This window comes from Aptenodytes forsteri, unplaced genomic scaffold (genome assembly GCF_000699145.1).
Source record: "Aptenodytes forsteri isolate BGI_AS27 unplaced genomic scaffold, ASM69914v1 Scaffold60, whole genome shotgun sequence".
NCBI lineage: Eukaryota > Metazoa > Chordata > Aves > Sphenisciformes > Spheniscidae > Aptenodytes > Aptenodytes forsteri.
This window is the reverse complement of record NW_008794175.1, coordinates 20,769-36,659: the sequence shown is the minus strand read 5'-3', so window position 1 is coordinate 36,659 and position 15,891 is coordinate 20,769. Positions and strand designations below refer to the sequence as shown.

At 43.5% G+C, this 15,891-nt stretch overlaps 1 protein-coding gene across 1 annotated transcript; it reads right to left on the bottom strand.

Annotated features, from left to right (window-relative positions):
* Positions 1 to 277: 277 nt before the first annotated feature.
* Positions 278 to 15,157, bottom strand: STRA8 (stimulated by retinoic acid 8). The gene is made up of 8 exons (XM_009284178.2): positions 14,966 to 15,157; positions 13,172 to 13,247; positions 11,588 to 11,672; positions 11,034 to 11,186; positions 7,639 to 7,921; positions 6,296 to 6,372; positions 4,480 to 4,591; positions 278 to 352 (listed from the first exon to the last, which is right to left on the bottom strand). The coding sequence occupies exons 1-8, from the start codon at positions 15,155 to 15,157 to the stop codon at positions 278 to 280; spliced, it is 1,053 nt and encodes a 350-aa protein (XP_009282453.2).
* Between the last annotated feature and the right edge of the window lie 734 nt (positions 15,158 to 15,891).

Genomic DNA, 15,891 nt, shown 5'->3' with positions numbered 1-15,891 from the left:
ACTTGTGAAGTGAGGTTAAACATTAAAAAGCAATAGACAAAAGTATTTCTTAAGATTTTATAAATATCTAAAACCTGGAACTTTTAAAGGTATAAATTACTCAACTGATATCAAGAAGCACTGATGAGGGAATGGGAAGTCAACAGTAACAAACCACTTTAACACAGTGTCTCCACACTCTGCTCAGAGAGGTGCTTCACTGAAAGAGGTGCTGTCTCTTCACATGCCTGGTGTACCCAGCAATGCTTGGCAAAACATTAGCAAACAGAGATACTGTTTAGAAATCTTCATCATCGAAGGTCTCAGTGCACCTCAGCATCACAGTCTCATAATCGAACTGAAGATCTTCTTCCTGAAAGCCCCCCCAAAGCCAAGCAGGATTAAAAACCACAGGAGTTGACTGCGTTTCAAATATACAGTGGGTTGGTCAAGTGCTGACATGTGCCAGCTAATGCGCCATAAGCCTTCCTTCCTCTCTGAATCGGCAACCAGCACTTGTCAAGTGGCTGAGGTGCCTGATGAAGAACGGCTCAAATTTTCAACCGATTTCTTTCTAAAATCACAGGGCTCCACCCCGTGTCTTTAACGTAATTTAGACAGCTGTTACTGACTGTGGTAGCAAGTGGGTCACATGACAGGCTCTGAAGGTATGAGAGCTTCCTTGAGCCCTTAACTTCTACTGACTTCAGGCTTTGCTGCTCTTTTAGCAACAGAAGGAAATAGTCTCTTTCACCAGCTTACAGAGAATAAGTGGCTCTTGAGAAATCAAAGTCTAGGAGATGAAAGTGTTCATGCCTGCAGTCCATCTAGTCCACCTTCTGCATTGATGCAAGACTCTTTAGGGCAAGACTGCTTTTAAAAATAGGTGCTGTTTAAAAAATGTATAGCTTAAGGAGCACTAAATCCTACTTGCTTGTCAAGTGACTCATCTAAACTCCATAATTTTTAAAGAAAGTGTGCTTTTGAAGATGCAAAGGTGCTCAGTGCTATTTAGAAAAAAAACCACTGACTTTTACTTAGATATTGTAAAAACCTTTGGGCCTCAATCTAAATTAATTCTTTACTGCCTTTGCTGCTAAGCATCTCTTATGATGTGACCTTAAGACAACAGCTCTTGAAAAATTACAAAATTGCTTAACTAATCTCATGCTCAGAAATATTTTTCTACCATGTACCATGGAAGCATGCTCCTGTTCTCATTTTTGGGTCATTGTCGTTTTAAGAGCCCTCCCTTTCCTTGTCCAAATGATTTCCTCCCTCCTCTTGTGTGAGGCTTTCTCAAGCATTTTATACCAGTGGGGTCCATGCCCTTGGCCGCCTCGAGAGCCAGGGCAGCAGCTCAAGAGGAGTTGCACTCACTGGATCTGTGACTACGAAATGGTGAATGTACACAATCCAACAATAGTACTTTGTACCTGGACAGTTAACCAGAAATGGTATAACATAGCACTGGCATGTAATGACCAGCAATAAAACCCATCACCTCATCAGCTCTGCAGATGAAAGGAAAGGAGACCATAGGCTGCCTTTCATATTTCAGCCGGGTGCACATCGCATGCCTCGCCTTGGTACTGTACCTGCTACCCACCTCTGAATCTTCTACAAAGTGTGTGTACAGTGCACCAGGACATCACTTTATCCTTGGGATAATTTATCCCAGCACTGCCGTGCTGGTTTTGGCTGGGGTAGAGTTAATTTTCTTCATAGTAGCTAGTATGGGGCTATGTTTTGGATTTGTGCTGAAAACAGTGTTGATAACACAGGGATGTTTTCGTTACTGCTGAGCAGTGCTCACACAGACAGCGAGCAGGCTGGGGGTGCACGAGAAGCTGGGAGGGGACACAGCTGGGACCGCTGACCCCAACGGACCAAAGGGATATTCCATCCCATGTGCTGTCATGCTCAGCATATAAAGCTGGGGGAAGAAGAAGGAAGGGGGGAACGTTCGGAGTGATGGCGTTTGTCTTCCCAAGTAACCGTTATGCGTGATGGAGCCCTGCTTTCCTGGAGATGGCTGAACACCTGCCTGCCGATGGGAAGTAGTGAATGAATTCCTTGTTTTGCTTTGCCTGTGTGTGTGGCTTTTGCTTTACCCATTAAATTGTCTTTATCTCAATCCATGAGTTTTCTCACTTTTACCCTTCCGATTCTCTCCCCCATCCCACCATGGGAGGGAGTGAGCGAGCGCCTGTGTGGTGCATAGCTGCCGGCTGGGGTTAAACCACGACAACTGCCCAAACTCCTGGGCTAGTGTAGCACCGGCACAGGTACTCCATCAAGGGAAGGGGAATGGTCTGCAGGGGTTCAGTCACACCCATAAGGTAAGCAGAAAGGGCTCCTTTCCCTGTCAAGTCCAGGAGTCTCCGATGCTCTGAGTAGTCCAATTTCTGGAGTAAGGTATGTAGCCTATACTGAGGTCTCTGCTGCCTGAGTTGGTGTGTTTCAAGCTAGCTGGAACGTCTCCTGTCCCCACTCTGCAACCACTTCCATAACTGCCTCAATCTGTTTGCTTTGAGATGGAGCTGAATTTCTGCTCTCAAAACAAAAAATTCTTGTCAGTCTTTTTTTTTTTGCCTCTTGGCAGGACTCTCTACATGTGCTGTACTGCAGTTATCTAAACCAAAACAGACTGTGACCTTCACATTATTAGTACTCTCTAGCCTGGGTGATTTCTGCTCAAACTCCCTTTTTATTGTCTTATCACAGACAATTCAAAGTTCCTGCATAAAAGAAGTGTGCACAGCCTTTTATTTCCTTTTGGATCCACAGAGCTCAGTCAAGTGCCAGTTTGCAGTACTTCAGCTTCTTTTGCTGCCTGTCTTCCCATCATTCCCATTCTCCTAGTCTTATTTCAAATGTCCCTCTTTAAAGCTTGAAAGAAGCACCACTTCTTCTCATACCACCTCATCTGGGAGCTGTGAGATGGACCTAGGCTCACATATAACAATGCAGCACCAAGCAGAAGGACAAAATGGGACCACCTAATGCTGCCAGGCGTGACATTCACAAAAGAAATTTAAAACCATAAAATACCGTATCTTGCCTAAAGCTTTTCTTTCTTTTCTAGGCATGCTCAGTTCATGGTCAGTTACATAAACACAGGAAGAGCTCTGCTCTTATGCAGAACATAGCTATTTGCAGACCAAAGGGCTGTGTAGATCAGTGCCTGATCTCTGACAATGGCCAGCAGTGGATGTTTAGACAAAAAGTGCAAGAATTGTGCATGCAGTGTGCTCTGTTCCACAATATATGCTCCCACATTATGGCAAACTGCTGTGAGGGCCTTCTGAGCTGGAAATCGTATCTGGAACTTCAGATTTAGTAATTGTCAATGGACTGATGCCCCAGGAGTTAGATCTGGTAATTTGCACATATGAGTATTTTTTAATATGTTGTTTGTTCATTTCATTGGGTGCTTTCTAGTTCTTCTGGTGTTAGATGCAATGAATAATAATTTTGTGTACCAAATCCACACCATTTAGGACCAAAATTCTCTCATGGTACCCCTCAGTCTTTTTTGCGGAAGAGTCCTATTCTAGTAGCTCCTGTTTAATGCCTTTTGCTGTGCCTGCTGCCATTCTCTGCACCTCCTCTAGTGCTACTGTCTCCCTGAGATGGGGGGAACCAAATGGCATGCAGCAGTCACTATGCGATAGATTCAGATAGTGATGCAACAGTAGTTTCTGCTTTGTTTTCTGTCCCAATTACCCCTCATCACAAACACTCTATTTCCTTCAAAGCAGCATCTGCTCAAGTAACAGAGACTGGGTGGAAGCTAGGCAATAGAAAATAGCAAAACAGTGGCTACTGTGGAGGTACAATTGACTCTGAGCCCAAACAAGCATGCTCTGGCTGAGGGATATCTCCCTTTTGGTCCTGCACCCATGTGCAAGCTCTGAGCCACTTCCTTGGCAGGAGAGCAAGAAGGGGAGGAAGAACACTGCAAACACAATGACTTCTGGCTCAGCGAACCTGCAACAGTAGGCTGAGGTTAAGAGGCAGCTCAGCAGCTGTTTATCAGCTCTTTCAAGAACATGAATACCCTACTCCTAAGGCCTGCCAGCAGAGGGCTCAGGGTAGGGAACATGGCACCCAGACAAGCAGAAGGTGGTCCTACTGAGCTCAGAATGAAGTGGCTGGGGGCTAATGGAGAACTGTGAAGTCAGCTTCGCTTGCTCAGATGAGATCACTCAAGCTTTTCCACTAGGAACTTTCATGCAAATAATAATTAAAAAAAAATTCCTCATGTCATTTGCCATTTTGAATAATATTCTAAGCAATAATAACCCCTCACACTTTGCCTCTAACAAAGGCAATCCTACTAACCTTTTGGAATGACACAGCTGAAGTGATCAACCCCAATTTCTTATTTGTAATGACTCTGGACAATATGATCAGAAGCACAGAAAACAGAAATCCCTTTTTGACAATGACAGAAATACATAGCTCCTTCTATAAGGAGTCTTTGGCAAAGCTTACCTGGCAAAACTGTGTATTAGCAAAGAAGAGGCTTTTTAGGAAGTCAGTGATCTGCAGATAGAGTCTGTGGTGGTCCTCTGGATTTTCAGAAGTGCAGCTTGCAAATGCTGAACTGAAAATAGAACCAGACACTGTATTTAATTTCCTGTTCCTTCATTTCTCCTCCTGCTTACTTTCTCTCCTCCACGTTTTACTTATAAATTAAAAAAGATTCAAATTGTTTTCAAGATGATTCTGATATTAAAGACAATAGCCAAGCAAGACAGGGAGGAGCGGAGGTGGATGTATTGATGAGACATTGTCTAACAAATGCAAGGAAGATATGTAAGAACAGAGAACAGCAATACAGTATCACAACAAAGAGATCCACTGATACATGACAGCTATAGTAACACTGCTTTCAGGAAAAGTATATATCCATTATAACAGAGAGCAACAATGGTTATTTGGTAGTGTATTTTGTAGGGTTGTTCAGAGGAACAGCTTTAGCTTCTTTTTGTAAAGTTTTTGAGTGAATGCAGCAACATGTGGTCATGAAATGACATATTAGCTATCACTGGCAGGTTTGTACTCAGGTAAAGGTAACAGGCAAAAAAGTAAGATATTCATTCTGGACCTCACCTCTATATTCTCCCTGTGATTTTACAAAGTTCTGCCATCACGCCTCTGTCCAGAATTACAAGGCACAGAGTGATAGGGAAGGAAGGGAACAGGATAAGTGTTGACTACTGAAATACTAATCTAATTTGGGACCTAAAACAGATTGCAATGATGATGGCAATACATTGCAGTATTAAGGAATACTTAATCTTATTTTAAAAACACACAGCAATTGTGACCTAATAAATGTTATTTAATGGATACATATGTGTTAAGCTTTATTATGTATTCAAGTATATTCTGATCAACAGCCAAAACAACCTTATTTCTGTTCTGGAAGTGCAAGGTGGAATGGTGGTGAAAGAGAGAAAGAGATTCACACTAAAGAATTCTCTAAATATGGAAAAATAAGTGGAAAACGGCATTTAAAACAACAGATTAAAAACGCTATTTGCAAAGAGAAACAATCCTAACAAAGACTAAGTAGCAAGAATGCATAAAAGGTGAGTCATAATGTGATTTTCCTCTTGAGGAAAGCAACCCTTTCCTTTCTTTGGCCTACTGGGAAAAATCAAAGGCAGTGCCAGCTTTGTATCTGACATGTTCTCTTTTAGGTAACTCATCTGACCTGCAGAGGAAAGAGATGTTATTATTTAATAGGTCTTGTGTTTCTCTGATGTTACTGTTCAGGTCAACCACACTTTAGCTTGATCACTTCCTTGTGATTGAATTAGGGTACTTGAAAAAGGTAAGGGAGACAATGTTAAAAAATGATCATTTTTGTCTCATTAATTGAGGGTACAGTTTATGATTAGTTGACTTATCCAGGGAATGCGTTATGGTCCTCATAGACCTGGTAAGTGAGAGAGAGAAAAGGAAAACATTACAAATATTGTAATTTGAAAAGACGGAAAGCTATGCAGAGTGGTGAAGAAAATGAGGACCCTAGTTGTCCTGAAGTGACTGAGTGCTCTCAATAAGTGATTCTTACTGATTCTGCTGTAAATACACATTAATCATTTCACTTTTGCACTTTAAGAGACAGTATTATTGTGAGCACAATTGCTGAAGGCTGCTATTCTAACCATTTACTAAAAATTAGGCACAAAAAAGGAAGCTAGACTATTGCCTCACTCCACAGCAAACTTGCCGTGGAGTATTGACAGTGGACTATTAACTTACTCTGTCTAGCAAAAGGGTCGAGTTTGTAATTTACCTCTGGCTAGACACTCCCTGAGTCTCGCTTCTGTCAAGAAAACCAGCAGCAACATCAAACGCATCTTCAAACATTACCTATCAGAGAAAACACTTCAGATGTCAATATATCCAGCCACCTAAAAGTTTTACCTAGGGCATCATTTTTAACAATGAAGTCTTTAAAAGCATGATACTCTTTCTTTCCATTTAACATGTACGTTTATGGCTAGAGTAAACCAAGAGGCTTTTGTGGAGACAGGAGTAATAAGGAATAACTGTATTTCATGACTAGGAACACAGGGTTAGTCCATTCCCTTAGGCCTATGCTTCAACCTCTAGGAATTAGACTTAACATTACATCTCCCAAAAAAGCAGTAAAAAACATTAATTGTATCAGTGCTTTAGAGACTTGGCTGTGGGCTGCTGCTTACAGCTAGAGATCTCAGCTGTACCAGCCAGTCTCCCCAAATCTGATTCCAGTGTGCGACCTGGCTTGCAATGAGTTTGGATGCTCCCTGTGACAGACCGATAAGCTCATTAGTTCACTCTGCCATAATGCAGTCCACACATTTTCTGTGCCAGAAGCTACTGTACATGCAACATCCCCATGACATTTCCTAAGGAGGTCAGCAGTGTGAGTTGTGTCCTGTGACTCAAAAAGAACTTGTCAATGCAGTTTACTTATATGCTAAAGGTGGACATCTGTTCCTCCCTTGCAGCTAATAAGATTACACATGTCTTCAAGCATCTAGTTGCTTAAGTAATCAGTGCTCGAGGAACGGTTTACAAAGAGCTGGTTGTTATTTCATCTCTTTTTAACAAATGCCCTGGTCTACTCAGTCACTGACTCCTTGGCTCTGCAGAGGTGCATGGCAAAGGCAGTCATTAGCCCTGTACCACTGGAACTGGTCTACAAATACTTTCTCTTTGCTGCTAAGTGCTTTGATGAAAACAACCACCCAACCCAAAACACAGCAGGCCTTGGCAAACTGGGTATTCCTTCTGGATTTAGCTCATCTGTGCTCCTTGGAGAGTTTGCAGAGCACAGTAACTCTATAATTCTTGTTCTTGCTCCCTCCCCCTGGAGCAAGTTAGAGCAAATTTAACTGCTACTTAGCACAGAAACTCTACAGGTTAGTGGAGACTAGCAGGATTACTACCACTGCACTCCTACAGCTTGCTGTGTATCTTACCAAGAGATAATTCAGTGCAGACATTTACTCAAAGACTGCTTATTGTCTCCACTTATGCATTCAAGTTGTCTTGGGAAAGCTTAATTACAACTACTGTATGTTTCCAGTTAAAAGCTGCAGAGCCAATTCGCATCTGAAGGCTTGGAGTTTCAGAGGTAGAAGCACTTACTTCCTCTGGTGTGGAGACTGAGGAACCACTGGCTTCCTCACTGTTACCTCGGCTGTCCCTCACACTACCTTCAGTGCACGCAGGCTCTTGGCAAGCAGCCTTAGGATCCACGAGGAAATCTCTCTGGCTACAGTACTGCAAGATGCTGTCTCTCCTTTCTTCAGAAAGCTCTTGCCAGAGGTGGGAAATAGCCGTGGAGACCTCAGGAAGAGGCACCTCCTCAGTGCAAACAATTCCATGCTCTATCAGCAGGTCCACTGTGTGCTTATAAAAATACAGGTATCTGTAATGAAAGGAAAGGGAGCATCTCTTAAGAGCAGGCTATGAGGTAGCCATCTACTGTAAATCAGCAGGAGACTGGGGAGTAACTCTGATTCATAACTACTTCACTGATTCCCCCTCTAAGACTTCATACAATTACTGAAGGTTGCCCAACACTGAAGATTTTGGCAACTCTGTTCTGCCAAGATTTCATCTGCAAAAGGCAGGCTCCAGCCACAGCCTCAGCAGGACTGCCTCACAACAGAAGATCCAGGCGCTGCAGGCTGTACTTGTTGCACAGGCAAACCTCATTCTGGCATTTAATAAATTTTGAGTTACTTGCCTTTGTATCCTGAGGCTTTTACACTGTAAGTCACTTTTTATACTTTTACTGGCATTGCACTACACTTAAAAGCCTTGGCTGAGGTCATATCCTGATGTATTAGGTACTATACATGCAGCTAGAAAGAGACTACCCCAGGCATGGATGCTCTGACTTAAATAAGCATGTGAGCTCAATTTCCTCCATTTTACATCTGAGGAAACGCATCCCTAAGACTGACTTCTATGCAGTCTGTAGTGAAACTGATAATGGAACACAAGTGTTGTAATTTCAACCTGGTGACTAAATCTCAGAACGAGCCCACTTCTTCTGTTAGCACTGTGTGACACAGTGAACCAGGGATAATAATGTCTACTTTGGAAAGCAGCACTGAAGGTTATTTTACATTAATTAAATGCTTAGAGCTTCTCAGATGAAAATAACAAGATCAAAGGAGTACAAAGCAAGAGTTCTATAAACAGCAGTCATTGTTACTAAGTTTGGGCTCAAAATGATTCCTTGGAAGATGTCCCAAATGAGCACATTTCCTGATTAACTGAACAGCATTGCATGAGAAAGTAACTCAAAAGAGTTCAGTCTTTTTTTTTTTTTAAATATTTGTTCCAGCAAACCAATATTGAAAATCTTAAGATAATTCTGCACGCAAGCGTAAACTTGCTTAATCTCCAGTTTCCATACTCTGGAGTATTTTCCACCATTGCTGGAGACAAAATACCAGAAGGGGAATAAACGTTCTCATGTAAGGTATTGCGCTCACTAAGGATTCTGGATGTCCAGCTCCAAACAAAGGATCTGGAGTTTCTCAAACAGAAGAATATGAACCACCATTAGACTGCTTGGCTAAAGAAATTAAGCTTGAACCATGACTCAACTATTTCCTTCCCAGCTGGAAGGAGACAACCATATTTTGCACTGGACAGAGTACTGTGTAGTCCTACCATTGTAGCTCCTGCTGCTGGACATGGAAAAAAAAAAAAGTCTGTTGAGGCTCAAAGTGTTTCTGATGCTTCCCAAATAACATGATTAGATGATCACCAAAAGGCTGTTATTTCTTTGCTGAAGAGTCCCTATTGTTTTATGCCTGTTATAAAAGATCATTTTTTGAGAAGAATTAGCTATGAACCAACTGCAGTCTGTCATAAGACTATAGGATAAGTGCCAGAGTCCACACAGTACAGGCCCTGGTCTACCTTGTCAGTGAAGAAGGGGCAAGTCAGGAGTTTATGGCTCTGTCGTGCAGTCTTTGATGAAGCAGAGCTTACTTCCCCCAGAAAATCTTGATTCAGCCCATTTCAAGGTCTTGTAAATGATACCTTACTACAGCCACCTCCGATTCTCACTGGAGCAAAAGCAGGAACAGTAGTGGGAGGCTGGTGCCATCTGCTGGCAGAGCTGTAATCTCATTTTGATGAAAAACTCAATAATCCAAGGGAATTTTATAAATAAGCACCAGTTCAAAGCAAAAGAGAGGAAGGAACCGCGGAAGTTTTTGTTTATGGCGGTGATGCTGTGGAAGAGAATGCCAGCTGCAGCTGTGGATTCTCCTGCACTACATATTCTTAACTCTGGAATGGTTAGGGTGAAACTGACTCTGCTTGATGGTACAGGATAGATTAGACATCCATCCGTTTCTCAAATCTTTACAATGAAATGATCATTTATCCTTTTGGAAAAGCATCCATGACCTCTAAGTACCTCCTAGTGCTGTCTGACAGCAAGGGGAAGAATGTGATGAATCATGTGTACTCAGTCTTAAGGTATCAATAACTTTGATAAAACCAGTAATTTTACCATTACAACCCCAGACTAAAATACATGGACCACTGACATGAGAACAGTGGTCTTTCTTTGGTTTTTAGGTCCTGCATCAGGCACTTAGGAGCTGATCCTAAACGGCGTTACAGACTCGCGCCCACTAGCTATGTGTAACACACATGTAAATGTTTAGGTTCCAGTCCTCCTCCTGTGTTGCAGACATTTTGAGGAGTGCTTTCTGGTATCTTCCAGACTACCGCTATTCTGCAGCCCGCAGGCTGAGGACTACATGACCTTCCCTGGTCGCATCCAGCCTTACCCTGCTCTGATCCCAGAAAAAAAGTACTCCAAGCTGCCAGGAGCTAAGGGTCTATTTCTGGAAGGGACAACAGTGTCCAAGCTCCCCATAACAATGCCATTAGAGGCAGGATGAACATCACTGCGGGGGAAAGTATCTGCCTACCTCTAGTTCCTGCACCTTCCCAGAACACATACAGCTAGACTCTGAGAATTTCATCTGGTGCAGCAATTCCTACATTCCTAAAATCTAGCCCCATTGCAGGGATACAAATTGATAATGGTACTGATATCACAAACACACAGGAACACACACCTGCATAAATAATTCTGGATTAATAACCTCCTATTTCACCTGAGCTTGCCTGTTAAACCACTACTGTTAGCAGGTATGTTGCATCTTACTCTGCAAGCCATCTGGACAGCGGTAAAGCATGGCCACACAGGGACTGACACACTTGAAAGAATTTTTTTTCTCTTTCTTGAGGATAGGTGTAAAATCCTCAGGGATTTTCCAAGGCCCGGAGAGCTGGGGGCTGCTGTGATGCTGGGAGTCCATTCATGTGCAAGTCGCAGGTAAGGTACTTGGGAGGTGCTCAATTTCACCACCAGTAGGGCCAAAGTCGCTGGCACAAGGCTTCTGCAAGGTAGATGCAGGCTCCAGCAGGGCTGCACGAACGGAGCCTGGCGTTAATGCAAACAAATTAAAAAAACTGAAGGCAATGTGGGGTGCACCTACCGTTCAAATTCCACCAGATCCGGGGATGAAGTGTCCGGAGACTGGATAAATTCTGGCTTCCCATCCTCTTCCATTGTTTGTTTTTCACATTCTTGAATCAAATACCAGACGGTAGAGTCACTCTCACTCACAGCTTCCGAGGCTGATGCAGTGCTGGAAAGAACACACAGAAAAAAAACCCACATGAACAACCTCTTAACTGGATTAATAAGGCCCTTGTCATGGTCACTCTGGAATCCAGGGCCATTCTTCCCAAGCCAGCTTTCTCCTCCTCTTTTTGCTTTGCAGGCAAATGAGAAGTCCTTGGTGGAGATGAGCTACATAGAAGGGAAAGGAAATACAAGCACTGACTGGCGACGAGACTAACAACATGCTTAGAGTGTTCGTGCACTGTACGGGATTACAGGGGTCCAGGTGAAATCTCTTCATCTTTTCCTCACGATGAAAGGCCTCAGCTTGGAAATTCAGTAACAATGACAACGAGGTTCAGAGATGCTGGGATAGAAGCAAGTGCAAAGTATTATCATCTTTCCTTGGTTAATATAAGCCCTTACCTGTGATTGCTGAAGTACCTCTTGACATATTCCTCCCTGACTTCCTCCAAGCTGGACGGGTTCCCATCCTCCAGACTGAAGGACTCTGTTGTCAGCAGAAAGGTTACGGTCACACCAGTGGCACTTTTGGCTTCCCTCTCACCCTCAGCACTAGTCAAACAGAGTAATTTCGACAACTGGTCCTTCACAAGCCAGAGCTTTTCATTAGGCAAAAATGATGTGAAAGGAGACACCTCTGCCTCTCTTACAATATAACTGGCAATACTGGGAGTTTATGATCATTGAGGAACTTAGAATCAATGCCTTCTTCCTAACGTTGGTCTGACAGAACTGATGGTGAAAGCAACCAGCAAATCAAAGTCCAGGCAAGCACCAGTCAATACAGTATTTTGTGATTGCCCTATAATGAGCAAATTGCATGTAAAAATCCCTGACAACCAACCTGTGATTCACAAGCAGTACGAATTGTACATATATGTAAGTAAATATATGGGGAAGTTTACCTCCAAATTCTCCTCAACCAGCCTCACTGCTTGTGATCCCTTCAATTTTGCTCTGTCAAACTATTCCTTCTACCTATGACTGACTTTTATGGGTTATCCAAGGATGGGGGTTCAGAGATGTGCTCATTTTAAGCACTGGGACTTTTAATTGATGCAAATTATTGGAGGTGCAAGTTGCATGAATAGCAATGTTTTTTTCTAGCTGACAGTGATTTGGACACTTGAAGGGACATAAAAATATGTCCAAAGTCCCTACCCCATCAGCCCCCAGTCCTACTTGCCACCACTGGAGGCAATGGCCAGCATTAGTAAACAGAAGGCACGATAGCGAGGGCGTGAAGCCCCGCAGCAGGAGCTGCCTCAAGTGCTGACAACACATGCTAGACCAGCATGACGCATGGTGTCGCAGGCTGTAACGGAGGAGTGCATGAAGACGACCCGCCAAGCTGAAAGAAAACAAAACTGCAGCATCTCTCTTACCCATTTCTATCGCAGTAAATTCTTAACTAGAGGCTTCCATTTCCTATACTAGGAAAGCCTCAACAGCTTCTCTGTCCTTCTCCTTTAACTCACACCAGAGCCTGCTGTTCTGAAGTTTAAGCTCTGTCTGTGCTGACTCGCAACGCTGGGTGCTCATGATGGCTGTGACTTGCACTGTGCCACGTTGCTGCAGCTGAAAGGAGCACACATGCTCCTGCAGCCTCTCAATGGGAGCCCAAACATTCAGCCTGAGGACCCAGGCCAGCCCCACACCTGCTTGGGGTAGATCGGCAGCAGGGTGACAAGGGCACTCTGCCTGAACTGCCTGCTGCCATGGGATAGCAGGAATTACTTGTTTCCTTCCTTCACCTAGGCTGGGGAGGGGGTAGGAACGACTGAGAGTCAGAGGGGGATTTCTGAGGTGCAGTGCTTCATGAGTTGACAAACTTTTGTGCCATCCTTTGCTTATTGCTACAACTAAAGCCACAGTTGGCTCTAATGCTTTAATGGGCTCAGCTGCATACCTATCTGTCTCTATTTAACAAATAAATAACAAACAAGTCCAGGCACTCTGTCCAAGGCAAATACTTGCATACAGTACCTTTCATCTTCAGCAAAGAACCCAAGGTTTGCTCCAGCTTCTGGATAGATTTCTTAGCCTTACGCAAAACCTGATACTAAACATAAGAAGAAGTCAGAACTGATTGCTCTCTGCTCTGACTAGATTAATGTTCTAACATGCCTTGGTTGTTTTCTTCACTATTCCTTCATTTTGACCTTCAGTTATCTCGATGTCTCTGTGAAAACAACTGTGTTGTTTCATCAGCTACCCTTATCCATATGAAAAGGGGAAAGAACTAATACCAGAGCAAACTTAAATATAGAATATAAATATTTGGGTATACATTATGCAATACATACACATAATTCCCAGTCACATAGACATTTGTTACTTAACTCTGATCTTCTTTCATCAGCAACTGGTCTTGTTTGGATCATTCTCTTCTTGGAGTATGTCCAGAAATACTATGCTGTGAAGTCTTGTTGGATGTCTACCAACTTTTGGCATAAGACTTTACTAATCATTTCCCATGAGAATTTTGCTAGGAGAAGCCTTTGCCATGTTCTACTCTCAGCTACACTGATGTAAACTGGAATAACTTCAGTGCTGTACATCATTCCTTCATCATTTATAGCAAGCATAACTGAGAACATATGGCCAATGCATTTAAACATACACATCTCAAAAATATTTCAAGATTTATGTGATCGGTGGCACCATCCACAGTCACCTTAGACAGCATGTCTACCTTGCAGAGCTTTCATGCTGGATATTTTAGCCAGACACGAAGCACTAAGATTACAAGTGAACTTCTGTATTTAGGCTCTTGAAGATATTAATCTTCCTTGGCCCCCAAAAGTCACACAAGGGGCACATGATACTATGAAAAAGCAATTTTAAGAACTGGTATGTGAAGATAGTCCCCTTAGACTAGACAAAACAAGTATCTGTTTAGTCTTGGCTTCTGAGATCATGGTGACTTCAGCTTAATTTGCATCTTGTTCAGAACATGGTACACTGAACTCTTACCTCAAACAGCATGAGAGGTATGGGGTTCAGCAGGCACAAGCCCCAGATAGAAGTATTTTGCATGTTCAGAGCCTCAAAGCCCTTTACAAGGACAATTCCTGTCCTAAACAGTCATTACCCTCTCCATTTTACAAACTGGAAAACTGAAAGTAACCAATCTAACTAAATGAATTGGTGGCAGACCTGAGGATAAAAGACTCCTGTTTATTCCTCTGCCTTAAGCATGGTAATATCCATCTTTTCAGCATTTTGGGTCAATTTCATCTTTATAAACAATTTTGTTTTGATTAAATAGTTTCTTAGTTTAGTAGAGACCAATAAACAGCACTGGTGGTTGTTTTTTTTCCTGACTTATTTTTCCAGAGTGTCTCGAAGACAAAGTGCACCCCATAAGGCTGAATGAATTACTCTCTCCCCTATAACTTCTTCTGTCCCTAAACTCACTGTTCTGATTTCATAGCAAAATGCTGTGAAATCAAGATAACTTCATCACGGGATCCTGTGGTTTGTTTCCAAAACACTACAAAGAAGCCGCAAAGCTATAAAGAAGCTGCAAAAACCCTGTAAGAAAAGGGCAGATAAGCCCATGATAAACGCATGACCCAGAGACTACAAAGTGAACGATTTGCTCACGCCGAGCTGGCAGCTTTAAAGTAAAAGGGATCCAGGAAAGCTGCACGCAGTGAAATTACACACACACTGGCACCCGCAAAGATACAGTGGTCATCCTAATAGACCTGGTCAAATTTAAACATACCCATGTGTAATAGCAATACATAGAGAAATACAGTCACTGCTCCGCACCTTTGAGGCTGAGTTGTCTGACTGGAATAAAACAGCTTCCCGCAAGCCGCTGAAGAGTCTTGCCAGTGTAGCCCGGTGACGTGCCTGTGACAAGCGCCGCTTTGCCACATGGGGTTCTACCTCTTGCAGGTGTGTCAGGGGTTTGAGACTCACTCTGGCATGTGTCTTCCTACAGTCTCCAGCTGTCTCCATCAAAAGCTGCAATGCAACATTTATTCATACTGAATAAATATTTAAGGGAAGAAAAAGAAATCTTACAGCCTGTGTAGTGGACAGACAAAAAAAGAAAGTTCAGGGTGACTGACAAGAGCACTCCAGCTCACTTTTCTGTAGGAAATGATGGAGTTTGAAACCTTCTCTTTGCCTGAGGGATGCCATCTGTAAGTACTGACTAAAACCTAATCTACAACGATAAACTGCATGGCATGAAACACAGCCGAGACAAGCCTCCCACCTCCTGCACCCTTCCCTGCAATGACTTAATGCTCCACTTCCATCCGCTATCCAGGGCTTGGCTTCACAAAGCGCTGAGACTCCTCAGCTCCCCCCGACGTTACTAAAAGACAGACTTCTTCACAGCATCGGAATTTTTTTCCCAATTAACCGTGACATCGGAGCAGGCAACGATACCAGACATACACATGTGCGAGAGGGCCAGACCCACGCCCAGCCGGGCCCGCTGCAGCCACCCCGCCAGCCTGACAAGAGTCCAAGGCGCCTGCCTGGCGAAGCCCTTCCCGGCAACCGGAGCGGTGCCCCCCGCCCCGTTACCGACCGCAAGTACGGCCTAGAGTTAGGACCGCCCGCCCCTGCTGTTTCTTCTGCAGCCGGGAGGGGAAGCCCGCGGGGGCTCACGCCGGACGCCTCTGGGGATCGATCGATCTATCGACCGATCGATCCCACCCTGCCCGTCCCGGCCCGGCCCT